Raw genomic sequence first — 27,193 nt, 5'->3', positions numbered from 1 at the left:
ACATTTTCAGCACCTCACCTTCTTTTCTGCATCTCTGGAGCTCATCAGTCCTGCTTGTCTTTGTTCTCCCTTCTCAATCCACTGCCCTGACCTTGTCCATGTATTTTCCAGTCACTTAGCGTGGAGGAAGGGAATCTCATCCCATGGAGAATAGATGGTACATGGTCTTCACCTGACTTAAAATATAAAGTGCTAAATTAGAAATAAGTGGGGCGGGGGCAGTTATTTTAAAAATAAAACCTACCAACTTGCTGCCGGAAAGCTGTAGGGGACACATGGCTCTTCTGGGATTTGCAGTGTGATGCTGTCTCCTCTCCAGGAACAAGGCTGCTGGGCACTAGAGGACTGGATCCTTCAAGGGTCCCAGATCCACTGTCACATAAAGTCACATCCAGAAGGAGACCTTTCCAGGGCTCTTTGTGTTCTGTGACAGCGTTTGAGCATAGGCCCTGCTTACCGGGCCTGGCTGCTGACAGGCGTTGGCTGCCTGCCCTCCAGGGGAGAGACTTCCTTGGGCTCTGTCTTTGAAAGGCTGTGGGGAGGTTGAAGGTGAGACTCAGGTCCCCTGACTGCAGCGAGCTGACCTGGCAGGGCAGATGCATCACATCTGGGGGAGCCGGAGGGTGTCAGTGGAGCTTGGATGGGAACTTACCCACCATCCTAACAAAGGTACAGAAGGACCAGGTGAACTCAGGGCTGATAACACATTACACAGTAATGGTAAAGTGGCATAGTAAGCAAACAGGTTTTCCTCTGGATTTACATATATTTTATTTTCCTACTCTTCCCTAAGCAAACAAGCCATAAGCAAGCGGGCCAAGTGTGCTCAATAAAATCAGCAACACCTGGGATGACCTCTGCCCTCGAGGGATCACTGCAATCTTTGTCAAAGGCATAGGATGCTCCTGCTCTAGTCGCACTTGACCTAGGTGCCCTTTCCGCTACACGCAGACAGCCTCTAAGAAGAACAAAGAACGGAGGTGTCCAGGTTGGCTTGATTTCATCAGTTCACTCAGCTATGGCCACGATCTGCTGACATCAGCTCTGCAATTGAGAGGTCCTGTCTCCAGGGGGAGGCTCGCTGGGCTTGCTCCTGACGAGGGGACCCCCATTGAGGGTCAGTTCCCAGAGGAGAGTGGGGTGGGTCTGGAAAACCCCAAGGGGCAAGGTGGAGGAGCTCTCCTGTCGTAGCAGCTGGTCAGGGTCAGTTCTGCTCCCTGGCTCCACTGAACGCGCCTGAGCCCGTGAGGTCCCCAGGGGTTCCCTGTGGCACGGCAGGCACTTCTGGATGCAGAGCTGGAGGCTGAGGCTGTGACTCCAGGGGCATGTTTGGTGGTGCTTGGGGCTGTTCCTGTGAACAGAGCGGAGTGGGAGGCAAGCGTCAAAGTTGCAGAACAGTCCGTACTGTGGGGCTTGGGGGTTTCCTGCCACACCTGCCATCTGCCCAGACCCCATAGGGAAGGCCACACAGGCAAATTCCTGAGAAGGGTCAGCCAGCTCACCAAGGTGGCCATTGTAGAGAGATCTCAAAAGAGAGGAGGTGCTTTGTCAGGAACTAGGCCTCAGGTCTTTTCCTGGAGGCCACTTCTTCCTACATTGATTTAGGATGGAGGGGATGGGGGCGTTGGAGGAGCAGGTTGACCTCCCATCCAGCCCTGTATCTGAATGTACCTCATTTTATATCCGTAGCCCAAGCCATCTTGTATCTTGGTGATATGGTTTGGCCGTGTCACCACACAACTCTCACCTTGCATTGTAATAATCCCTACGGGTAGTGGGAAGGACCCAGTGGGAGGTAATTGAATCACGGGGGCGGGTCTTCCCATGCTGTTCTCGTGATAGTGAATAAGTCTCACGAGATCTGATGGTTTTGTAAAGGGGAGTTTCCCTGCACATGCCCTTTTGCCTGTGCCATGTAAGATGTGGCTTTGCTCTTCCTTTGCCTTCTGCCATGATTGTGAGGCCTTCCCAGCCATGTGGAACTGTGAGTCCATTAAACCTCTTTCCTTTATAAATTACCCAGCCTCGGATATGTCTTTATTAGCAGCTGAGAACAAACTAATACACTTGGCTAGAAATGCGTCCTCCCTGTGCCAGGCATGGTGGCTCACACCTGTCATCCTAGCACTTGGGGAGGCAGAGGCAGGCAGATCACGAGGTCAGGAGATTGAGACCATCCTGGCCAACACAGGGAAACCCCGTCTCTACTAAAAATACAAAAATTAGCTGGGCGTGGTGGCGCGTGCCTGTAATCCCAGTACTCGGAAGGCTGAGGCAGGAGAATCACTTGAACCAAGGTGTCAGAGGTTGCAGTGAGCCGAGATTGCGCCACTGCACCCCAGCCTGGCAAGAGAGCAAGACTCTGTCTCAAAAAAAAGAAAAGAAGAGGAAAAGAAAAGAAAAAAGAAAAGAAAGAAAAGCATCCTCCCTGGGTGGATTCTCCTGCCCAGAAAGTGCTGGGGCAGTGGACATGGCCATCTGGAGTGAGCTCTGGCCACCACTTCCCAGATGCCTTTGACGTCATCTGTAAAATGGGACAGTATTGGCTCACAGATATCTTCAGGATGAAATGAGGTGACGTATAAAACGACTCTAAACGTGGTTACAACGCTGGCACGAATGAAGAGTACCAAGTGATGAGCCCACTGGGCAGAGGCCGTTCTTTCAGATGGCACTCACCCAAGAATGCCCTCCCTCCTCCCCTTCCTCATGGGAAGGTCAGCTCCTCATGGAGTGACTCCTAAATCTTGCTAAGGATCCACTTTGCTGCCCTGAGCATTCCAGGAATGTTACCAAGTGCCTTGAGAGCATTTTCTTTAGTAAGCCCTGTAGCTGGTCAGGATGTACAGTGTCATCAGTTTGCCCCTGTGAAACAGCCCAGAAGGCCTGTGCCCCCCAGGGAGCTGGGCACGGTGGAGGCAGCCTCTGGGCTTGCCGGACCAGGCCAGGGAACTTTGTACCAGGAGGATTACTGACGATCCTTGCACACTCCCTGGCCCAGGGCGGCTGCAGGTCATCTCAGAAGAGTAGAAAAGAAGGGTGACATTACTCGTTTGTCCCTCAGATGTGTCTCGGGTGTAAAAATGTGCTTAAATTGAATGTGAGTTCTAAAAACTGAAAGAGAAGAACAGATTTCAGGTCAGGTGGCTCCTGACCTCAGTGGCGCCATCTCAGCTCACTGCAACCTCTGCCTCCCAGGTTCAAGCGATTCTCTTGTCTCAGCCTCCCCGTGTAGCTGGGATGATAGGCACCAGCCACGATGCCCAGCTAATTTTTGTATTTTTAATAGAAACCGGGTTTTGCCAAGTTGGCCAGGCCATTCTCGAACTCCTGACCTCAGGTGATCCACGCACCTCGGCCTCCCAAAGTGCTAGGATTACAGGTCTGGAGTTTGAGACTGGCCTGGCCAACTTGGCGAAACCCCATCTCTGCTAAAAATACAAAAATCGACTGGGCCTCATGGTGGGTGCCTGTAATCCCAGCTACTCAGGAGGCTAAGGCAAGAGAATAGCTTGAACGTGGGAGGCGGAGGTTGCAGTGAGCCGAGATCACGCCACTGCACTCCAGCCTGGGTGACAGAGCGAGACTTTCATCTCAAAAAAAAAAAAAAAAAATAGAATGAATTTCTTCATTGCTGTAAAGCTACCTTCCATATATGACCAAGGTGAGCAGAAATGGCCTGGCGAGGGTAGCCCTGGTGGGTGAGACACCGCAGGCAGGGCAGGCGGGGCGGGGAGGAGAATCAGAGGCCCCTTCGAGGTAACGCTGGGCTGTGGTGTGATGTGTCACCACCAAAACTCATGTGAAGGCCTGGTCCCCAGTGTGGCAACACTGGGAGGTGGAGCCTTTAAGGGGTAATGAGTTTTTTTCTCTAGACTGAAATAGATCTTTTTGCAAAACGAGGCCCTCACCAGAAGCTGAGCAGATGTTGATGAGCTCCCTAGACTTCTAAGCCTTCAGAACCATGAGCTAAATAAGCCTCTTTTCTTCATAAATTACTCAACCTCAGGTATTCTGTTACAGCAACAGAAAACACTAAGATGCTGTGCGAATGCGCGAGTCCATGGCTCCTCGTGGGACCTGGTGTGGGATACTTTGGCTCAGGGGGTCCAAGGCCACTCAGCTCTTCCTCAGCACAGTTCAGCTCATCTCTCTGCTGACCAGCTTCCTACACTGAGGGTTTCCAGTCCCCAAGACTTCCGTCTGTAATGGACGTAACAGTCCATAATGGCACCAGCCCTAGCCCTCCTCCTGGACCAATCAGTGCAGCCCCAGAGACACCAGGTCCATCCCTCAGAGTCTAGATTCCAAATTCCAAAGACAAGAATCTGACCGGTCCCAGCTCTTTTGCCAGGCCACACGTATCCAAGGGCATGGGCCAGCCACTGGACAGGCCCTCTTTGCATAAGCGATGGCAAAATACAGGGTGCCTCCTAAGAACAGTCATTAGGAGACCAGCAGCTGTGAGGGCTGATTAGCCTAGAAGGGAACATGGGATGTGGCAGCCAATCCTCTAGCACAACAGAATTAACATAAAACATAAAACAAGCTGGGTTCCAATTACTCCTTAAAACTGGATTTCACCTCCAATTTAGTGGCACACAGCAGGCATCCAATAACAGATGCTGGCCATAGGTACCTAAGGTAAGGATCTTTCTTTTTCTTTTTTCTTTTTTTTTTTTTTTTTTTTTTTTTTGGAGACAGAGTTTCACTCTTCTTGCCCAGGCTGGAGTGCAGTGGCGCGATCTCGGTTCACTGCAACCTCCGCCTCCTGGGTTCAAGAGATTGTCCTACCTCAGCCTCGTGAGTAGCTGGGATTACAGGCATGCACCACCACACCCAGCTATTTTTTATTTTATTTTTTTAATATTTTCAGTAGAGATGGGGTTTCACCATGTTGGCCAGGCTGGTCTCAAACACCTGACCTCAGGCCATCCGCCCACCTTGGCCTCCCAAAGTGCGGGGATTACAGGTGTGAGCCCCCACGCCTGGCCAAAGGTAAGATTCTTTTTTTTGAGACGGAGTCTCGCTCTGTCACCCAGGCTGGAGTGCAGTGGCCGGATCTCAGCTCACTGCAAGCTCCGCCTCCCGGGTTCACGCCATTCTCCTGCCTCCGCCTCCCGAGTAGCTGGGACTACAGGCGTCCGCCACCTCGGCCGGCTAGTTTTTTGTATTTTTTAGTAGAGACGGGGTTTCACCATGTTAACCAGGATGGTCTCGATCTCCTGACCTCGTGATCCGCCCGTCTCGGCCTCCCAAAGTGCTGGGATTACAGGCTTGAGCCACCGCGCCCGGCCGCCAAAGGTAAGATTCTTATGCTCCTGGTGAGCTGGCCAGCAAGACTTAATGCCCATGGTGTCAAGTTGGCTTCATTTTCTTTAACAGCTTTACTGAGATATATTTTCATTCCATGAGGTTGACTCATTTAAAGAGTACAATTCAGTGGTCTTTAGTACATCCACAGAGTTGTGCAACCATCACCACAATCTAATTTTAGAACTTTTTGTTTGTTTTGTTGAGACAGGGTCTTGCTCTATCACCCAGGCTAGAGTGCAGTGGCATGATCACAGCTCACTGCAGCCTTGACCTTCTGGGCTCTAGTGATCCTCCTGCCTCAGCCTCCCGAGTAGCCAGGACTACAGGTGCACACTGCCATGCCCAGCTAATTTTTTAATATTTTTTGTGAAGACAAGGTCTCCAACTCCTGGGCTCAAACGATCCTCCTGCCTTGGCTTCCCAAGGTGCTGGGACTACAGGTGTGAGCCACTGTGCCTGGCTTAATTTTAGAACTTTTTTTTTTTTGAGATGGAGTCTCACTCTGTTGCCCAGACTGGAGTATAGTGGTGCAATCTCGGCTCACTGCAACCTTTCTGCCTCCTGGGTTCCAGCGATCCTCCTGCCTCAGCCTCCTGAGTAGCTGGGATTACAAGTGCGCACCACCACGCCCAGCTAATTTTTGTATTTTTAGTAGAGACAGGATTTCACCAAGTGGGCTAGGCTGGTCTTGAACTCCTGACCTCAAGTGATCCACCAACCTTGGCCTCCCAAAGTGCTGGGATTACAAGGCATGAGCCACCATGCCCAGCTTAATTTTAGAACATTTTTATCATCCCCAAAAGAAACCCATCAGCAGTCGTTCCCCCTTCCCTGCTCTCCCCACAGCCCTAGGCAGCTGCTAATCTGCTTTCTGTCTCTCGATTTGCCTACTCTGGATGTTTTGTGTGAAAGGAGTCATAGGACATGCAGCTCTGTGTCTGTCTTTTTTCACTTAGCATGATGTTTTTGAGGTTCGTCCATGTTGCAGTATGGATCAGAACTCCGTCCCTTTTTATTGCTGAATACTATTCCATTGTAGGGACGTAAGTTGAGCATCCCAAATCCGAAACTCTGAAACGCTGCAAAATCTGAAACGTATTGAGCACTGACATGAGGCTCAAAGGAAATGCTCGCTGGAATATTTCAGATTTCTGGATTTGAGATGCTCAGCTGGTAGGTACAATGCAAATATTTTAAAATCCCAGATCTGAAACACCTCTGGTCTCCAGGATTTTGGATGAGGGATACTCGACCTGCACCATTACTCACTGGAGAGCGTCTGAGTGACCCAGAGACCCACACCCCTTGTTACTCACTTCATCTGCGGGGAGCCCGACCAGGACATGTAAAGCAGGATGAGGAAGAGGAGCAGCACGAAGGCAGCCAGGCTCACCCAGAAGGCGATCACGATGGAATCTGCGGGAGGAGGAGATGCGTCTCAGCGCTGGGTTGGTGTTGACATAAAGCAACACTGGGGGGCAGTAAGGAGTCCCGGGGTATTGTGGAATGAGGGCCCTGAGTTTCAGTTGTCCTCCAGCCTCTCAGCTGTTACCATGGGGAAGATCTCCCATTAACAATCACTTTGGGAAAGAACAGAGAAGCCAAGAAGCGTTTTTTGGTTTTTTTTTGTTTTTTTCCCCCCTCAGGGCAGCTGGCCACGGAGTCTGTTTAGGGTGATTGTCTGTTAAGAGGAAACATTGAACGGAATTGTGTGCTTCCTCCCCCCACTCCGCCCCCCGCCCAACCCCACGCATCTGCTTGCCCAGCTCCTAGTGGTGCTCAGAGGAACAGGTCTGAAGGATGGGAGGGAGAGGAGAGGGCTGTGGGCAGCTCCGAGTATTAGGAAGGACTCCTGGGTCCCCGGGAGGGATCTAGCGCCTACCAGGGGCTGTTGGTGGAACAGCTTCAGAGACCCCAAGAGTTGATACTCTAAGAAGGATGAGCGCTGGGCTGCAGCGCGCTGGCGGAGAGGCCCTTTCCGCTCTACAGGAGTTAGCCTAGGTCTGCTCATGCCTGGGTTGGCGAGGTGGAAATAGCGAGTCCCTCTCTCAGGCAGAAAGTCTCATCTCAGGGGCTGTGGCAGGAAGGAGAAAGCACTTTTGCCACCAGCGCGATGGCTGGATTTGTGGCCTGAGGCTGAAGGGGGAAAAGGAAACCAGGAAACACAGTTAGCCTGCCTGGGGCCCTGGGTAGAAGAACCTGGCAGACCAGGAGGGGCCTTTCCCCTTCTCCAGACTCCGGTTTGGGAACGTTAGGCCAGTTGCTATGGAACTACTTTCCAGCACCACAGTTTTTCTTGGTGGTTGTCTGTGGCTGTGGGCAGTCCGGCCCGTAATTCGGGTCTGCGAGTGTCTCATCCCAGACCAACTGCATAATGCCAAATGCCACAAGATGGGATATTCTAGACACCTACGTGTGTCACCAAAAAGGGCTACTTGCGGATGATAACCTAAAGAGAATTCACTGAGCACCTTTTGTGAGGGACTGTTCAGGATTCAAAGGGGGCTAAACCTGCACATGAGAAACTGCTCACTCCCCGCACCCTCCTCCTCTGAACTTCTGCAGTGCTTCCAGCACTAACGATGTCAGTAAATGAGTAAGAGAATGCACAAACCACTGAAAGAATGAATAGAGTGAGAGTAATGTGCACAGAGGCGGACCGCGGTGGAGGCTCTGGGGTGAAGATTGGTACTTGAGCAAAGGGTGTCATCTCTGCCATCCACAACCCCTGAGACATAGAAGGAAAAACTGAGGATTCATAAGAGGTGACCTCGGACCCTAAAATTTAACATTAAAAACAGGGTATAATGGGCTGGGCACAGTGGCCCATGCCTATAATCCCAGCACTTTGGGACGCCAAGGTGGGAGGTGGATCACTTGAGTCCAGGAGTTTGAGGCCAGCCTGGGCAACATAGCAAGACCCCATGTCTAGAAAAAAAATTTTTTTTAATTACCTGGGCATGGTGGTGTATGCCTATAGTCCTACCCCTTCATGAGGCTGGGACTGGAGGATCACTTGAGGCCAGGAGTTCAAGGCTGAAGTGAGCTATGATCACGCCACTGTGCTCCAGCCTGGGCCACAGAGTGAGACACTGTCTCGGGGGGAAAAAAAAAATCCCCCTCAAAACAGGGTATAATGAAAAGGCACGGGTACTTGCAAAAGAATCATGAGCATCTACTGCCTTGTAATCTTCAGCAACTTGGCATTTACACTCCGTGAGGGCAGGGACAGCAAAGACCGCCAGGCTGGCTCTCACGTCGCTCCTCTCTGTCTCTGAGCTGAGGAGCTGATGCCGTCCCCTAGAACAGTGAACTTTTTAAGGGCACCTCTGGATTCCTGGGGAAAGGGAAATGAAATTGGACTGTGTGTCCTAAATTTAAAAGGAATTTTTATTTAATTTTATTGAGACAGAGTCTTGCTCTGTCACCAGGCTGGAGTGCAGTGGCACCATCTCGGCTCACTGCAACCTCCGCCTCCTGGATTCAAGTGATTCTCCTACCTCAGCCTCCCGAGTAGGATTACAGACACCCACCACCACGCCCAGCTAACTTTTGTATTTTTAGTAGAGATGGGGTTTTACCATGTTGGCCAGGGTGGTCTCGATCTCCTGACCTCGTGATCCACCCGCCTCAGCCTCCCAAAGTGCTGGGATTACAGGTGTGAGCCACTGCGCCCGGCCAGCTTAAGGACTTTTGAAAGAAGCTTTTGACTCTCTTAGCCTTCCTTGCCCACTCCCTGCACATTGTCCTACACTCCCCAAGAGTCACAATCTATTTTACAACCCTTACAGTGTAAGAGTACATATGCTGTCAGAAAATGTGGTTGGAAGTTTTATTCTGTAGGGATATTTTAGGTTTCTGCAGACACTAATGTTCTTTTTCCTTCCTAAAAATAGTGCAGGGTTTGAGGTCTTATAGCACCTAGGTAAGTTCTACCAGGGATCTAAAGGAATAGCTTCAAACTCAGCACCTGAGAGCCCCCTTCTCCCAGACTGACACTTGTCTGAGTCCTTGTCGTCATCCCCAGATATTGAGCAAGAAATAAGATGACAGGTTTCACAGAACACAGTGTCTTCAGATAAGTGGAGTTTAAGTTTTGTCAGACCAAAAGGCAATCCTCAGCCACTAGTCATTTTCGGTACTAAAATCTCTTTCATCATGTTCTGTTGAAAAAAACAGGCAAGAGAATACGATTCTTTTTCCTCTTCCTACTGAAGGTTCACCCGAGTGCTTGGAGAGAACATTTCATTCCAAAAGCAAGAGCTGTGTGACTCTCTAGTGTCAGGAATATTTAGACATCCCTAAGCTGGTTTTCCCAACAGGGAGCCCCAGGCTGGGTTGACAATGAAACTGGTCCAGCCATAGAAACTTACCTCCTCTCCTCTCTCCTATCCTCCCTTCTCCTCCCTGCCTGTTCTTTCTCCTTTCCTTCCCTCTCTCCTCTCTTCCCTCCTTCCTTTCTTCCCTTCCCCTCTGGGTCCACACTGCTGGAATGAGGGGAGTTAGTCATCGGCAGTGGAGTGACAGGAAAGGTTCTGGATGGCATGGCCAGGCTGCACTTCATCTTGGGAGGATTTTCATCGAGTTAACAAATTAATCCAATCCAAGGGCTCCTTCTTATAGTAGGCACATCTGTTTTGGTAAATAAACAGTTCTAGCATTCCTCCGTTCTTCATTCTACTAACGTTTCGGTTCCAGAGTTCCAGTAGAAAATCAAGATGTGGCTGGGCATGGTGCCTCAGTCTGTAATCCCAACACTTTGGGAGGTCAGGACAAGAGGATCACTTGCAGTCAGGAGTTCGAGACCAGCCTGGTCTGCGTGGTGAAACCCCAACTCTACTAAAAAAAAAAAAAATACAAAAATTAGCCGGGCTTGGTGGTGCGTGCCTGTGGTCCCAGCTACTCGGGAGGCTGAGGGAGGAGAATTGCTTGAACCCAGGAGGTGGAGGCTGCGATGAGCCAAGATTGTGCCACTGCACTCCAGCATGGGTGACAGAGTAAGACTTGGTCTTAAAAAAAAAAAAAAAAGATGTTTTCCTTATTAGGGAATAATAATGTGGTTAAGAACCCAGGCTCTGGAGGTGGGTGTTCCCTGGCTAACCTCTAAATCTGCTCATTTGTAAACTGAGGACAGTAGTACCTATTAAATAGGTACTACTTATATAGAATTACATAAGCATAAATTAAATGTTAGGAGAATTAAATAAAATATCTACATAAATGCTAATGGCGTCATTTCTTGTTCCGTGTTTATGAAACAATTTATAAATAGAACTAAAATTATTATCTGTTAAGAGGATTTTGTGGCAAGTAATATCATTGTATCCTTCAAGTTCACCCAAATGTCGGATATGAGTACAGGGAATTGTGGGGCGCGATGGTTCACGCCTGTAATCCCAGCACTTTGGGAGACCAAGGTTGGTGGATCACCTAAGATCAGGAGTTCAAGACCAGCCTGGCCAACATGGTGAAACCCTGTCTCTACTAAAAATACAAAATAAAATTAGTCAGGCATGGTGGTGCATACCTGTAATCCCAGCTAGTCGGGAGGCTGAGGTAGGTGAATTGCTTGAACCTGGGAGGCGGAGGTTGCAGTGAGCCGAGATCGAGCCACTGCACTCCAACCTGGGTGACAGAGTGACAGAGTGAGACTCCATCTCAAAAAAATAAAAAGAGGGAATTGTGGCATAGGTTACTAGCTGTCAACCCTAAGGTCAGCCCCTTGTATGCTTCCATTGTAATAGGATCCTTGCTTTTAGCAGAACACATGGCCACCTGAGTTAAAAACTACATTTCCTTGCCTCCTTTTCAGAGAACCATGTGATAAGGTTCTGGCCAACGTGATATGAGTGGAGCCATCACAGGACAGCTTCTAGAAGCCTCCCTCCAGGGATTGCTAGACTTCTAGCACCGTGTGTCCATTTTTATTCCCTTACTCCATGTTGCTCCCTGAACATGGATGTGATGGTCAGAACGTGTCTTGCAACATGAGGATGAGGGCAGCCATGTCCCAGGGATGGTAGTGCAATGAGCTGGAAGGATGTGAGTTCCTAAGGACTCCGTGGAGCCACCTCACCAGCCCAGTCCTGTAGACTGAGAGAAAATAACTTCTGTTTCATATGGTACTCTGTTAGTTGTAATCCATTTTCTTTACCAAGTCAGCAAAGAAACAGACATTCTCAATGAGTGTACCAGAACTTAAAAATCCAAATGAAAAGTGACCTTCAAAATAATCATCCTCTCTGTACCATGGAGTCATAGAATTCTTACTAAAACACACGTATTGATCAAACACTTATAGATCTCTTCTTTTGGAATTACCTTCAAGGAGTCACACATAGACACAATTTTGCTACGTTGTGAGATAATTCATTTATGACATCCAGATGGTATCAACCAGCTTAATCACCCATTTCATTAACCTGATTTGTTCCTGGGTGAATCTTAACTATTTCCAAAAAGAAACTTCATCCTCTTAAAAGAGATACACAATTTATTACCACAAATGTTTCCTAGAATGTTGCCACCCAGCAACATCAGTTCAAGAAGTTGTTGAGCAATAGTAGAGTCATTCAAGCGTTGCACCTGCCCCTAGTGCTACCTTGATGGAAATTCATTTGCAGATACACATTCTGGTATCTTTTGTTTAAAAATTACTTTCACTACTTATGTCATGCCCGTGGGAATGATCATTTGCTGAAGAATTTGAAGCTGCAATTAAAGTTGAGGCCTGAAATTGATTGCTCTGAATGAGAGAAAAAGAGTTATATGTAGTTGTTTTGTTTAATCTGTACTTTGAATTTTCTACATTGTGTACAGAGAAATTGGTTGGCAGTGTCATTTTGTTCTCTTGCTTCCAATGCTCAGAGAAGCAGATGAACAGATTGTCTCATTGAACCAGCGTGACAGTGGAGGTCAGTATGGACTGTGACTGGTTCTTCTTAACCCATAACTAAAGGGAAGGAGGTATATTGACCTGAGAGGTAAATAATAGAGCATTAAGCCAGGTACTACTCAAGGGAAATCAGCCCATCCTACTCTCTGAAAGGGAGCATTAGGCTGGTGTCTGGAGACTCACTATGTTAGAATAATCTGTATTGCTGCCGTAAGATTGGTTTTCTTCCTTGGAAAAGGGCACAGATGAAGATCAAACATGTAATTAGTCAATTAAGGCAGGGCTGCAGGAAACAGATTTGCATTTTCCACCTTGATGACAGTTTCAAGGAAAGGTTGTGATTCTTAACCTTTCCTTGGAACAGTCAGAAGCCCTGTCTGAAAATCACAAGGGCAAAATCCCCGTCAAGTGCCTGCAACAAAATCACACCAGACTTTGAGCAGTCCCTGGGAAAGGGCAGCCCAGAGCCTTCAATTCGGCGCTGATTGCTCCATATAAATATATATATGTAAATCTCTAAATGTTTCCAAATATCTGCCCAAACATGATGGGATATATTCCAGCATATGTATGTATTAGTCTGTTTCCACATTGCTATAAAGAAATACCTGAGACTGGGTAATTTATTTAAAAAATAAATAAATAAATAAAGAGGTTTCATTCGCTCGTGTTCCGCAGGCTGTACAGGAAGTATGGCAGCTTCTGCTTCTGGGGAGACCTCAGGAAACTTACAGTTACGGCAGAAGGCAAAAGGGGAGCCAGCACTTTACATGGCCAGAGCAAGAGGAAGAAAGAGGAGATGCCACACACTTTTAAACAACCAGATTTCATAATAACTCACTCACTATCATGAGAAAGCACCAAGGAGATGGTGCTAACCCATTCATGAGAACTCTGTCCCCATGACCCAGTCACCCACTACCATGCCCCACCTCCAACACTGGGGATTACGATTCAACATGAGATTTGCTGGGGACACAGATCCAAATCATATCAGAGCATAAACACAAAAATTTTAAAATCCATCCTCCTTGGGCCGAGCGCGGTGGCTCATGCCTGTAATCCCAGCACTTTGGGAGGCTGAGGTGGGTGGATCACAAGGTCAGGAGATCGAGGCCATCCTGGCGAACACAGTGAAACCCCATCTCTACTAAAAATACAAAAAATTAGCCGGGTGTGGTGGTGGCGCCTGTAGTCCCAGCTACTCAGGAGGCTGAGGAAGGAGAATGGTATGAACCCAGGAAGCAGAGATTGCAGTGAGCCGAGATCATGCCACGGCACTCCAGACTGGACAACAGAATGAGACTCTGTGTCAAAAAAAAGAGAAGAAAAGAAAAGAAAAAATTCCATCGTCCCTGTTAGGTTAATGCATGAACCCTGCATATTCTTTGTATTTTGATTCCTCCTCTACTCTGAACAAGATTTGAACCCAGCCTGGCCTCACACATTTTAGCCAGCTGCCCAAATGGCATTCTAGTGAAAACATCTTTTTTTTTTTTTTTTTAGATGGAGTCTCATTCTGTTGCCCAGGCTCTCGAGTGCAGTAGAATGACCTTGGCTCACAGGTTCAAGTGATTCTCCTGCCTCAGCCTCCTGAGTAGCTGGGATTACAGGCACCTGCCACCACACCCAGCTAATTTTTTGTATTTTTAGTAGAGATGGGGTTTTGCCATGTTGGCCAGGCTGGTCTCGAATACCTGACCTCAAGTGATCCACCCACCTGGGCCTCCCAAAGTGCTAGGATTAGAGGCATGAGTCACCACACATGGCCTAGCGAAAACATCTAAGCCAGAGCTTTGCCTTTTTATTTCCATCTTGAAGCATCCCTGGGCCCTGGGATCCACTCAGCTTCTTCCTGTCTTTGATGTGTGTTGCTGCAGAGAAGGTTTGCAGAACTAGGGTGTGATGTTATTCTGATTTGATTGGGGAGGAGACCCAGGCTCCAAAGAACTGGCCAGCTGAGAGAAAGTTGAATTCATCAGCAAGGAAGTCAACAAAGGCAGTCACCTGCTTTCTGTGGTATGACCTCTGTCCACCCTCACCTGACTCACGCTCACCTCACCCCACCCCACCCATGAAGCCATGGAAGAGCATCCCTCAGACTGCCTAACACAGAATTTTGCTTCTGTCTGTTTTAGATTTTTTTTTTAAGTAAACTTATCTGAATTCTAATACTGAAAACAAAAGTACACAGAACAGCTTCACTTAACACACAACAGTGGAAGAAGTTTCACTCCCACCAAGGCCATTATTTACCATAGCAAAATCCTGGAAACGCCCTGTATGTTCAAAGATACAAATTTCTATAACATCATGCAAAGTCTTTGTGAAAGAGTATTTAAGGACATGGGAAAACAAAATATTATGAGGTCAATATGAACAGAGTAAAAAACAATACAGTGAGATCCTGTATCTCTATCTATCTATCTATCTAATATTAATAGTAGACTCACTCTGGCTGCTTTAGCTGAAACCCAAGACTGAAATCCAATCCAAAGATGGTGTTATTGTCAGAATGTTGTGTCCTCCCAAAATTCATATGTTGAATCCCTAATCCCCATTGTGACAGTATTTGGAAGTGGGTCCTCATCTAATGAAATTTAGATGACATTATAAGAATGGTGCTCCCATAGTGGGATTAGTGTCCTTCTAAGAAGAGGACAAGATACAGAATGTATTTGCACCACCCCCACTGTGCCCACTGAGGAAAGGCCATGAGAGGACACAGCAAGAAGGTGGCCATCTATTTTCAAGCCAGGAAGGGAGCTCTCACCAGACACTGAATCTGCTGTCATCTTGATCTTGGACTTCCAGCCTCTATAACTGTATGAAAATAAATTTCTTTTTTTTAAACCACCCAGTCTATGGTATTTTGTTATATTGGCTTGAGCAGACTAAGGCAGGTGCCAACTACTTAAAGTTGGATTTCATGATGCTTGGGTCTGAATAATTTTTTTTTAGAGATGATAGAACAGTGTGTGGAGTCTCCCACAACTCTTACTCTGTTGGAGAGGGCGGGAAGCTGCATTAGTCCATTCTTGCACTGCTATAAAGAAATACCTGAGACTGGGTAATTTATGAAGAAAAGAGGCTTAACTGGCTCACAGTTCTGCAGGCTGTACAGGAAGCATGGCTGAGGAGTCTCAGGAAAGTTGCAGTCATGGTAGAAGGCAAAGGGGAAGCAGGCACATCTTCACATGGCCAGAGCAGGAGGAAGCGGTGGGGGGGCGTCATACACGTTTAAACAACCAAATCTCATAAGCAACAACTCACTATCACAAGAGCAGCATCAAGGAGGAGATCTGTCCTCATGATCCAATTGCCTCCCACCAGACCCCACCCCCAACATTGGGGGTTGCAATTTGACATGAGATTTGAGTGGGAATACAGACCTAAACCATATCAGAGGCACTTCCCTGACCTTGAGTCAGGCTAGAGTCTGGCATGTGCTCCAGAAAATCTCCAGAGGAAGAGGCTCAGCAGTTGGTGGCAGCAGAGTAGACAGGGGGCTGCCATCCTGGTGTCAGAGGGAAAGCTGTGTGCAGTGCAAGACACATTAGAGGGCCTCAGGGGAGGGTAGGCTCAGAGTCTGGAGCAGGCTAAAGGGATGGTGGAGCAACTCCAGGTGGGGTTGGTCTGAAAACAGAGAAAGGAGCTGGCAGATCTAATAAAGGAAAAGCATCCATTTCACCATGCTGGGGAAATAGGAAGCTCTAACTTTGAGTGGAATTCAAGGATGGTTTGTGTTTAAACATTTTAAAAATGTATTTCATGGGACTGGACATTTGCTTTGGTAACTAAAGTGACTCAGATATTTCTTCAAATTTAAGAGTGAGTGGTGAAGCTATGAGGCGGGGAAAGAACCAGTGCCACTAGCTAGGTTTGCAAGGCAGCCTTGACTTCCTGGTCTCAAGCAATCCTCCTGCCTCAGCCTCCTGTATAGCTGGGACCACAGGCACATGCCACCACACCCAGCTAATTGTTCATTCATTCACTCATTCATTCATTCATTCATTTGTGGAGACGGGGTCTTCCTATGTTGCCCAGGCTGAATATCCATCCTGCAATTTTTACTAATCCCGTGGTTGTGGAGTGCTCTCTCATGGCTCTCTCCCCATGCATTTCCCAGGCCACTTGTGAAGCTGCACATTTTTTCTCTCTGTGGGCCATTTGAGTTTTCTCTGTGGCTACTGTCTTTTCATACCCTTGCCTATACTCTTTTGTTCTTTTCCTTATTGACTGATAAATTGCATTAAATGATGAAATAATAAACTCGTTTCCATTTTAAAAGAAAAAAGATATTTCCAGAACAGTTTCCAAAAATATAAGAAAAGAGTTGGCCGGGCACGGTGGCTCATGCTTGTAATCCCAGCACTTTGGGAGGCCGAGGCAGGCGGATCACAATGTCGGAGTTCAAGACCAGCCTGGCCAACACTGTGAAACCCTGTCTCTACTAAAAATGCAAAAATTAGCTGGGTGTGGTGGCAGGCACCTGTAATCCCAGCTACTCAGGAGGCTGAGGCAGGAGAATCGCTTGAACCCAGGAAGCGGAGGTTGCAGCGAGCCGAGATCACGCCACTGCAGTCCAGGCTAGGTGACAGAGATAGACTCCATCTTAACAAAACAAACAAAAAGAAGGAAGAAGGGAAGGGAGGGGAGGGGAGAAGAGGGGAGGGGAGGGGAGGGGAGGGGAGGGGAGGGAAGGGAAGGGAAGGGAAGGGAAGGGAAGGGAAAGGAAGGGAAGGGAAGGGAAGGGAAGGGAGAGGAAGGGAGAGTCACTGCAACTTCTTGTTCTTTGTTCTTCCTTGAAAATGCCAGGTGCTCACCTGCCCTGGAGCCCTTGCCCTGCCGTTCCTGCTGCATGGGAGGCTTCTTCTGAGACCTCCTCCAGGTGCCATCGTGATGGCTCACCTCCTCCCAGGGACCCTGGGGAGGCCTTCACTGGTGCCCTGTTCACAGTGGCAATCTTTCCTTGGGTCCCTGTTCTCCCTAGCTGCCCCCTCTAGTTTTATTTTTTATTTTTTTGAGACAGAGTTTTGCTCTTGTTGCCCGGGCTGGAGTGCAATGGTGCAATCTCAGCTCACTGCAGCCTCTGCCTCCCAGGTTCAAGCAATTCTTCTGCCTCAGCTTCCCAAGCAGATGGAATTACAGGCACCCGCCACCATGCCCAGCTAAGTTTTTGTATTTTTAGTAGAGATGGGGTTTCGCCATGTTGGCCAGGCTGGTCTTGAACTCCTGACCTCAGGCGTGATCCACCCACCTCGGTCTCCCAAAGTGCTGGGATTACAGGCATGAGCCACCGTGCCCAGCCCAGTTTTATTTTTCTGTATGGAGCACATATTACCATCTGCCACATTTTTCTTGTTTATAGTGAATTAAAGACCACCTCATATTTTCATATTACCATCTGCCACATTTTTCTTGTTTATGGTGAATTAAAGACCACCTCATATTTTCAACAGTTCTCCCATTGAGACGGGGGCTCTCATTCTCTCTACTTGAATCTGGCTAGCCTGGGTAACGGACCTGCCCAGGGGAACACGGCCAGGACGTGGCAGAGCCAAGATGTGAATCCAGCTGACTGGCTCAACAGTCCGCGTGCCTGGCCTTTGCCTAGCCCCTGCCTCCTGGTGGGTTCCCTAGAAAAAAACTCAACAACCACCTATTTGGAGTTTAAAGATTCTTATGTCTGTTGTGGGGGGTAGGGGGGGATTTTTGTCTAGCCCCAAACTTCTCTTCTAGGGAATATAGAAATTACATTCAAATAAAACATAAAGACTGGGATACTGTGACACAAATAGGAATAAAAAAGACCCCAAGAAGCATCTCTCTCTGTGGGTGTCAAGGACCCCTGACACCCTAAGGGGCTTGGAGGTGAAATGGTGTCTGTTATCTTCTGTCATAAATTTGGAATTCACCTCCTAAGAAATGAAGATACTTTGGAAGCAAAAACATTATTATTATTATTATTATCATCATCATCATTATTTGAGATGGAGTCTTGCTCTGTTGCCCAGGTTGGAATGCAGTGGTGTGACCTCATCTCACTGCAACCTCCGCCTCCTGGGTTCAAGCGATTCTTGTGCCTCAGTCTCCTGAGTAGCTGGAATTATAGGCATGTGTCAACACACCCAGCTAATTTTTGTGTTTTTAGTAGAGATAGGGTTTCACCATGTTGGCCAGGCTGGTCTCAAACTCCTGACCTCAAGTGATCTACCTGCCTCGGCCTCCCAAAGTGCTGAGATTACCGGCATGAGCCACCGTGCCTGGACTGCGTTTACTTTTTCTGTGTGTGTGTGGAGATGAGGGTCTCACTATGTTGCCCGGGCTGGCCTCAAACTCCTGGCGTCAAGTCATCCTCTCTAGTTGGTGGGATTACAGGTGTGAGCAACGGCACCTAGCCCTGCATTTACTGTTTGACGGACAGTATCTGATTATAGTGAGTGAAAACCCAAGGAAGCCAAGACTTCCTATGGGATAGGTAATGCATGGGTTTCCAGGGCTGAGACCCAATCTTTCCAGGCTTTGTTTTTGTTTTGTTTCTCATGCTCACTTCCTCATCTAATTTGTCATTGTGCTCAAGTAACTGGACTCCTCAGAGAAGATTATCCACACATGCCATGTTAGCCAAGAGATAAGGAACCCGAGGGCAGATGAGCAAAAAGAAGCAAAGTCATGCTAGTTTGTCCTTGCTGAGACCATGATGATTAAATGTATGTTGGCATTTTAGCAAAAATTATTAAATCCTGCATCTTAGGGATGGAGAGAATAACTGTCCCAAATCTAAATACAGACAATGGAAAAGGCAAATCTCTAATTTGAGGAAACTCGCTCAGCTTATTGGAGCCCCAAACAAATTAAACAAGAAATCTGTCTTTAAAAGAATACTCTGGCCAGGTGCAGTGGCTCACACCTGTAATCCCAGCACTTTGGGAAGCCGAGATGGGGGGATCACTTGAGGCCAGGAGTTCCAGACCAGCCTGGGTAACATAACATGTCTCTACAAAAACTACACAAAATTAACCAGGCGTGGTGGCATGTGCCTGTAGTCTCAGTTACTTGGGAGGCTAAGGTAGGAGGATTAGTTGACCCAGGGTGGTCAAGGCTGCAGTGAGCTATGGTCATGCCACTGCACTCCAGCCTAAGCAACAGAGCTAGACCCTATCTCCAAAATAAAATAAAATAAAATAAAAATTCTGCTTCCAAAGTGTCTTCGTGACTTAGCAGGTTAATTCCAAGCTTATTACAGAACTTAACAGATACAATTTCTTTCCCGGCCCCATTCATTTATATCTACGAGTGAACTAGCCACACTGCTGCTTTCCCGTGATGTCTACTGGAGTTAATAAGTGAATGCAGAAAAAGCTGGGAGTGGCCAGTCATTTGGGCCGGCCCCCAGCCTCTGTCGGGCCGGCTTCCCTAGTTTAGACTTACGTTTGTGGGCTTTCAGCTTCTTCTCATCTACGAGAATGAGGTCCAGATAGTCCAGGTAGTATTCATAGCTGTAGTATGGGGCAGAGGCGTTGGTCCCGTTGGCCATGTCTGTGGCACTGGGCAGTCAGCGTCCGGGCCAGCTGCCTCGCCTCTGGAGCCAGGCGCCGAGCCCCTGGGAGGAGACTGCCTCACTGATTTCTGCAGGAATCGTCCAAGTGTGTCTGTGGGTCTCTAGGCTCAAGGTCTGCCCACTTATCAGAGCTATTTGGCTGGAAGAAAGGTCAGGGGAGTGTGCCTCACATCGCCAGCATCCAGCAGAGCCTCCCATCCTGCTGCTCCTTGATAAAACTCCAAAGCAAACAGAGCAGAGAGACGGGAGAATGGCTTTCCAGGGCAGCCCTAGGATGCCCCTCTGTGTCAGGACAGGGAGCTGGGCAGGAAATAGATGCCCAGGGCCCCTTAGAAAATGCCCAGTAGGAACGGAAAGACAATCGCTTTTTGCCTTAAATACTTGAAAAGTTAAAAGAATCAAAATGTAAGCCTGACAGTGCCCTTGACTTACATTTAAGCAGTTCTTGATGCTATTGAGCAACCACCGAACTGCTGGCTTAGATTCAAAATCTGAGGGCAGAAATTGAGTGATGTCAGCCGTGAACTTGTAAAAACCTCTGTCATGTACTCAAAGCCAGTTAATTAAAACCAATGAGAGCCCCCTGTCCCAACAGAGTGCACCTCTCCGCTTATATCTAAGCCCCCAAGAACCAACCAGCTGGCCGCATTTGTTCAAACTCAAAAGGCTGTTTATCTGGGCCATGACCCCATGTGGTTCGAGCTCTTGGGAAATAGAGTCCACTCAGCTCTTGGCTGATACCACACGTGACGTAGATTCTGCTGGGTTTCTGTAGGGCTTGACTCCAAATTCTACACCCTCTTCTAAGATCCTCAGACACTAACAAGAGGAACATTCTGAACATCTGGAATGAGCAGGACCACAGGTGACAGGAACCCTAGAATTTAGCCTTTGAGAATTAGGACGCCAAAATATACAGCTTATGGGGCCTTTCCCTCCAATACGCCCCGCTTTCTTGTGTTCTTGATTCAGGTCTACACTGTCAGAATAAAGCTGGGTATTGACAGTGTAGACAGTCCACCCAGATAACTTGAGCCCCTCTGCTGGTTTTGCTGAGGCTTGCCATGCCTGAGGCATTCCTTGGGGAGCACTTTGAGGGTAGTTCAGTTGACTGGAAGGGGAGGAATGAGGCTTTTGTGTTTCCAAAGGGAGGGGCAAAAGATCCACTTGAACAGTAAAACAAAACCCCTGGTCCCGCTACACCCTACACTTCTGACACCAGACGTGTGGGCTTTTCCATACCAAGCAACTTCCTATTCTTGGCAGACACTGGCTGGGTGTCCTACAATGTAACTCAATCCTGACACTATGTCATTTGCTAGAATGGCTCATACACAGAACTTGGGACAAACAGTTCACTTACTAAATGACTGGTTTGTCATAAAAGAATACAACTCAGGAACAGCCACGTGGAAGAGACACGTGGGGCAGGGTATGGGAAGGGGCACGGATATTTCCACGCTTGATCCAGGTGCACACCCTCCCAGCACCTCAACGTGTTCAGCAACTTGGAAGTTCTCTGAACCCCCTTGAGGAGGGTTTTTGTAGGGTTTCATCATGTGCTATGCCATCTAGATTATTATTATATTCCATTATGTGGGCAGCATTGATGAAATCACTGGCTATCAGTGAATGAACTCAATCCCCAGCCTCTCTCCCTTTTCCAGGGTGGGAGGGAACGTTGCAACCCTCTAATATATGGTGGGTTCCTCTGACAACCAGCCCCCACCTCATTAGCATAAACTCAGGTAGAGTTGAAAGTGGTTTATGCTGAGTAACAGAAGACGCTCCTCTTACTCCATTACTCAGGTATTGCAAGTTTTATGGGCTGTGCTACCAGGGACAAAGATCAAATACAGTCAAATGCTGATTAATAATGCTTCCATCAATGACCAACTCCATATAGAACCATGGTCACATAAGCTTATCATAGAGCTGGAAAATTCCTATCACTTAGTGACGTTGTAGCCAACATAACATCATTGCACATTTACTTTATTTTATAAATAAATTGAGTATACGCTAAGTGTGGTGTTTGTAAAGTCTACAGTAGTGGCCAGTAATGTCCTAAGCCTTTGCATTCACTCACTACTCCCTGCCTCATGCAGGGCAACTTCCAGGCCTGCAGGAGTCATTCAGGTAAGGACCCTATACAGATGTACTATTTTTTTTACTGTTTTTTTTTTTTTTTTTTTTTTTTACTGTATCTTTTGTATGTTTAGATATGTTTATATCTAACACTAATAATATCATAATACTATCATAAATCCTTACCATTGTGTTATAATTGCCTAAAGTATTCAGCATAGTAACAATAGGTTTGTAGCCTGGGGACAATAGGCTAGGCCGTACAGCCGAGGTGTGTGGTAGGCTGTACCCTCTAGATTCATGTAAGTTACACTCTCTGGTGTTCACACAATAACGAAATCACCTCGCGATGCAGTTCTCACAATGTATCCCCGTCGTGAAGTGACACATGACTCTACATGTTTCTTGTATCAAAATATCACAGACATCCCCCACACCATACACCCACCTGTGTACTTCCAGATGTTTCTGTGTACACTGCTGTACACGTGCCTCCCAGGTGTGTACAACACTGTGCAGATATCACGTCTGTTCTGGGCTGAACTGTGCTCCCCCAAATTCCTAAGTTGAAGCCTTTACCCCCAGTATCTCAGAATGTGACTGTATTTGGAGATAGGATCTTCAGAAAGATAATTAGGTTAAAAAGCCGTGACAATGGGTTTTAATTCAAGATGACTGGTGTCTTCATAAGAAGAGGAGGTTGGGATAGCACCGAGGCACAGAAAGAAGATGATGTGAAAACATAGGGAGGAGATGGCCACTGACTATTGCAAGGGGCCTCAGAATGAAACCAGGCCACTTACACCTTGATCTTGGACTTCTAGCCTCCAGAATTGTGAGGAAATACATTTCTGGTTTTCTTTCTTTTCTTTTTTTTTTTTTGAGACAGTGTCTTGCTCTGTTGTCCAGGCTGGAGTGCAGTGACTTGATCTTGGCTGACTCCCACCTCTGCCTCCTGGGTTCAAGTAATTCTCCTGCCTCAGCCTCCCAAGTAGTTGAGATTACAGGCATGCACCACCATGCCTGGCTAATTTTTGTATTTTTAGTAGAGACGGGGGTTTCGTCATGTTGGCCAGGCTGGTCTCGAACTCCTGACCTCAGGAGATATGCCTGCCTTGGCCTCCCAAAGTGCTGGGATTACAGGCGTGAGCCACCATGCCTGGCCATATTTCTGTTAAGACACCTATTCTGTGGGACTTTGGGCTAGTTGGGCAGAGCGAGCAGACTAATACTGTTACAATGGGTAGCTAGTCAGGTATGAGCAAGGCAGGAGGGGGCCCCCCCACACACACGGGGAGTGTCGGGCAACCATCAGGTGATGGTTAGGCTGTTGTTAACTGTCTCTCTAAAGTCATAATTGGTCACAGGTGGCACCAGGGAAAGGCAGGCTCCCAATAGATAGAAAACACCTAAAACCAGTCAGCAGCTTTCTGATAGGATCTCAGGAGTTGGGTGCGTGGGCTCAAGCATGGCATGTGGACAGCCCACCCGCAGGGAGGAATCAGGGGAGAAGGAATGCAAGACCCCGGAAGCAGGCCCACGTATGAAGCCCCGAGTCAAACGGTCCAGCTGTGCACTTCATCTCCCCAGGTGCCCGCTTGGCCCCCTTCCATGTGTACTTTATTTTCTTTCGTTCCTGCTCTAAAGCTTTCCAAGAAGCTCTCACTCCTGCTCTAAAACTTGCTTCCGTCTCTTTTCCTGCCTTACACCCCTTAGTTGAATTCTTCCTTCTGGGGAGGCAAGGATTGAGGTTGCTGTAGACCCATATGAATTTGCTGCCAGTAGCGATACGACTATCTGTCATCTAGATCTAGTTGCCTTGGACGGAATTACTATATTCAACAGTTGCAGAATGCACATTATTTTTTAGTGTAATTTATGCTTTTTTGATACTCTGATAAATGTTTTCTGTTAGTGTCAACAATTATAAAATATATAGGAATAAAATTAACAAAATATGTGCCAGAGTAAAACCTGCAAAATGTTACTGAGATGAAATAAGACTTAAAATATGGAGAGAGATACTAGCTTATGGTTTGAAAAATTCAGTATTATTAAGATGTTAAATGGCCCCAAATTGATCACGTTCACTGCAATCCCAATCATCATCCCAGCAGCTTTACAAACTGTAGAAATGGATATATTGATAAATTACATTCAGCTGAAATTTAAAACTTTTGTTTATCAAAGAGATTACTAAGAAAATGAATAGGCAAGCCACAAACTGGAAAGAAATAAAGTTAAAAATTATATATCTACTAAGGAATTTATACCAAGAATATATACATCAATAATAAAAAGACAAATAACCCAATTAAAAAATTGGCCATAGACTTGAACAGATACTTTATAAAGAAAGATAGGTGAATAGCCAATACGCACAAGAAAAAGCGCTCCAAGTCATTAGTCATCAGGGAGATGCAAATAAAACCAAGAGATACCTGGCCGGGCGTGGTGGCTCACGCCTGTAATCCCAGCACTTTGGGAGGCCAAGGCGGGTGGACCATGAGGTCAGGAAATCGAGACCATCCTGGCTAACATGGTGAAACCCCGTCTCTACTAAAAATACAAAAATATGAGCCAGGCGTGGTGACGGGCACCTGTAGTCCCAGCTACTCAGGAGGCTGAGGGAGGAGAATGGTGTGAACCCGGAAGGCGGAGGGTGCAGTGAGCCGAGATCGCGCCACTGCACTCCAGCCTTGGGCGACAGAGCAAGACTCTGTCTCAAACAAACAAACAAACAAACAAAAAACAAACAGGAGATACCTCTACAGAATGGATAAAATTAAAAAGACCTTCCTACGTTTTCCAGTTGAGCGTAATTTTATTAGTTTGGAATTTTCACTTCTGACAGAATACTGATTGTTAAGTTGAATTTATTTGTCTGATAATAATCTAGGTTTTAAAATATCCATGATGGACAAGCAGAGACTGACTAGAAAAGAAAGATCCATGCAAGCACCCTGGTAGAAAAACAGTTTTTAAAAAATGTTGCCCCTTTGACATTAGTAAGAAGTGATACTGTCATCAAGGTTAACTCTAAGATAATAATGACATACTTACATTAACAAATACCTCAAAGACCTTGACTGTTAGCATTGTTTTTCTTCTCTCTTTAATTTGTAACCCAAAGCTTGAAGGCAAAGTTGTCTTTTCTAGGATGTTTTCTATTACATCGCAACTACAGATTGAGTGTGGAGAGAAAGGTAGAAGGGAGAAATCTAGGGAGCAAGACCGCACAAACGTTTATTGAACGATGACCTGGACAAGGTGCTTCAGGCAATTCTCACAATACTATGGTCTCAGGTGGTGGGAACCTCATTTTCCCGGCAAAGAGCTGGATACAGCCAGATACAGTAGTCTCCAGTACCCCTGAGATCTGCAAACTGGTTGCATTAATGTGCGATGGCTGCTACAACACATTACTATTAACTTGGTGGCTTAAAACAACACAGATTTGATGTCTTACCTTATGTCAATTTCTATTTCTTTTTTTGTCTTACAGTTCTGGAGGCCAGTAGCCTGAAATGAGTCTTATGGGGCTCAAACAAGGTGTTGCCAGGACTGGTTCCTTCTGGAGGCCCCAGGAGATAATCTGTTTCCTTGCCCTTTCCAGCTTTGGGAGGCTGTCCTCATGCCTTGGTTCGTGGCCCCCACCACACTGTCGTTCTCCCCTGCTTCCATTATCACATCACCTTTTCCCTCTTCCATAGTCAACTCTCTCTTCTTCCAAAGCTCCTCTTCTTATAAGGACAGTTGTGATTATACTGGGCCTGCGCAGGTAATCAAGGATAATCTTTCCATCTCAAAATCCTTAATGACATCTGCAAAGTCCCTTTTGCCACACAAAGTAAAATTCACAGGCTTAGGGGATTCGAATGTAGATATTTTTGGGGGCCATGAGTCAGCCTCTGCACTGGGCAAATCAATGTCACTTCCTGGGAATATAAATCCTCAAAATAAACACACTTCTTTCTGGAGTGCCCATGTTTTTATTAAAGATTTTTGCTATAAAAGTTACATTTTAATGGCTGGGCATGGTGGCTCACACCTGTAATTCCAGCACTTTGGGAGGCCAAGGCAGGTGAATTACCTGAGGTCAGGAGTTCGAGACCAGCCCGGCCAACATGGTGAAAACCCATCTCTACTAAAAATACAAAGATCAGTCAGGCGTGGCGGTGCACACCTGTAATCCCAGCTACTCAGGAGGCTGAGGCAAGAGAATGGCTTGAGCCCAAGAGGCAAAGTTTGCAGTGAGCCAAGATCACGCCACTGCACTCCAGCCTGGAGGACAGAGCGAGACTCCAACTCAAAGAAAAAAAAGTTACATTTTAATATTGAAACAAACATAGGTATATATCAGAGTACTTGCAAAATTTGCATAACTTTGTTAAAAAGTCAATTTTTGTCATAGATAATTTCAACATTTGCAAAAGCAGTGAGAAAGCATAATTAATTCCCATGTAACCATCACTCAACTTGAACAGTTTTTATCAAGTCATGGCCAAGGCCAATTTAGTTTCATCTGTAACCCTATGCACGTCTCCAACCCTGGGTTACTGTGAAGCAAATTCAAAAAATATCATTTCATCTGCAAATATTTCTGTATGTATCTCTGCAGGAGGGTTTTTTTTTTTTTTAAAGAAAACCATATTATCCCACCTGAATATTATTTAATTGAATCAAATATCTAGTCAATGTTCACATTTTCTTTGTCTCATAATTTTTTTTATAGTTAATTTGCTCAAATTGGGAGCAAGTAAGGGCCATGTTTTGCAATTGCTTGATGGGAGATGTGTCTCTGAAGTCTTGTTAAATTTACAGATGTCTTCTCCTTCCTATTCTTACTCTCTCTCTGTCTAATAAACCTTTTTTTTTTTTTTAAAAAAAAAGCAGTTTTATGTTCATAGCAAAATTGAGAAAAAGGGACAGATTTTCTATATACCTCCAGCCCACACACCTGCATAGCCTCCCCATTATCCACATGCTGCCTCAGAGTGGTACATTTGTTACAACTGATGAACCAACAATGACACATCACTATCACCCAGAGTCCATAGTTTACATTAGGGTTCACTGTTGTTGTATATTCTATGGGTTTGGGAAAATGTATAATAACATGTATCCACCATTATTGTATCATACAAAGTAGTTTCACTGCCCTGAAAGTCTTTTATGCTACACCTATTTATCCCTGTCTAGAGTCTTCCAACAGTAAATAATAAGAAGCTTAAAAAATTATTATACATTTCGGGGGCTGGGCATGGTGACTCATGCCTCTAATGCCAGCACTTTGGGAGGCCAAGGCGGAAGGATCACTTGAGGCCAGA

The 27,193-nt window shown here is 46.7% G+C and overlaps 2 protein-coding genes across 5 annotated transcripts in view; one reads left to right on the top strand and one right to left on the bottom strand.

Moving 5' to 3' along the window:
* Window positions 1-928, top strand: part of LOC105472723 (URB1 ribosome biogenesis homolog) — a 79,979-nt gene extending 79,051 nt beyond the window's left edge. Inside the window, exon 40 of the transcript XR_011622793.1 lies at window positions 794-928. The gene's annotated coding sequence lies outside the window, so the exon portion shown is untranslated. The remainder of the gene's footprint in view (window positions 1-793) is intronic.
* Window positions 929-1,038: 110 nt separating this feature from the next.
* MRA (melanocortin 2 receptor accessory protein) lies at window positions 1,039-19,920 on the bottom strand. Of its 4 annotated transcripts, none has more exons than XM_071095613.1 (4): window positions 19,646-19,731; window positions 10,002-10,155; window positions 6,633-6,732; window positions 1,039-1,351 (listed from the first exon to the last, which is right to left on the bottom strand). In XM_071095613.1, exons 3-4 carry the CDS (start codon window positions 6,659-6,661, stop codon window positions 1,039-1,041), a joined length of 342 nt encoding a protein of 113 aa, XP_070951714.1. In that variant the 5' UTR covers window positions 6,662-6,732; window positions 10,002-10,155; window positions 19,646-19,731. The 4 variants fall into 4 exon arrangements, with proteins under 4 accessions (XP_070951714.1, XP_070951715.1, XP_011724562.1 ...); XM_071095614.1 differs by having other exon boundaries at window positions 10,002-10,152; XM_011726260.3 differs by lacking the exon at window positions 10,002-10,155 and having other exon boundaries at window positions 19,646-19,920.
* Between the last annotated feature and the right edge of the window lie 7,273 nt (window positions 19,921-27,193).

Source organism: Macaca nemestrina, chromosome 4 (genome assembly GCF_043159975.1).
Source record: "Macaca nemestrina isolate mMacNem1 chromosome 4, mMacNem.hap1, whole genome shotgun sequence".
NCBI lineage: Eukaryota > Metazoa > Chordata > Mammalia > Primates > Cercopithecidae > Macaca > Macaca nemestrina.
Note: the sequence above shows the minus strand (reverse complement) of the source record. Positions and strands in the feature narration are given on the sequence as shown.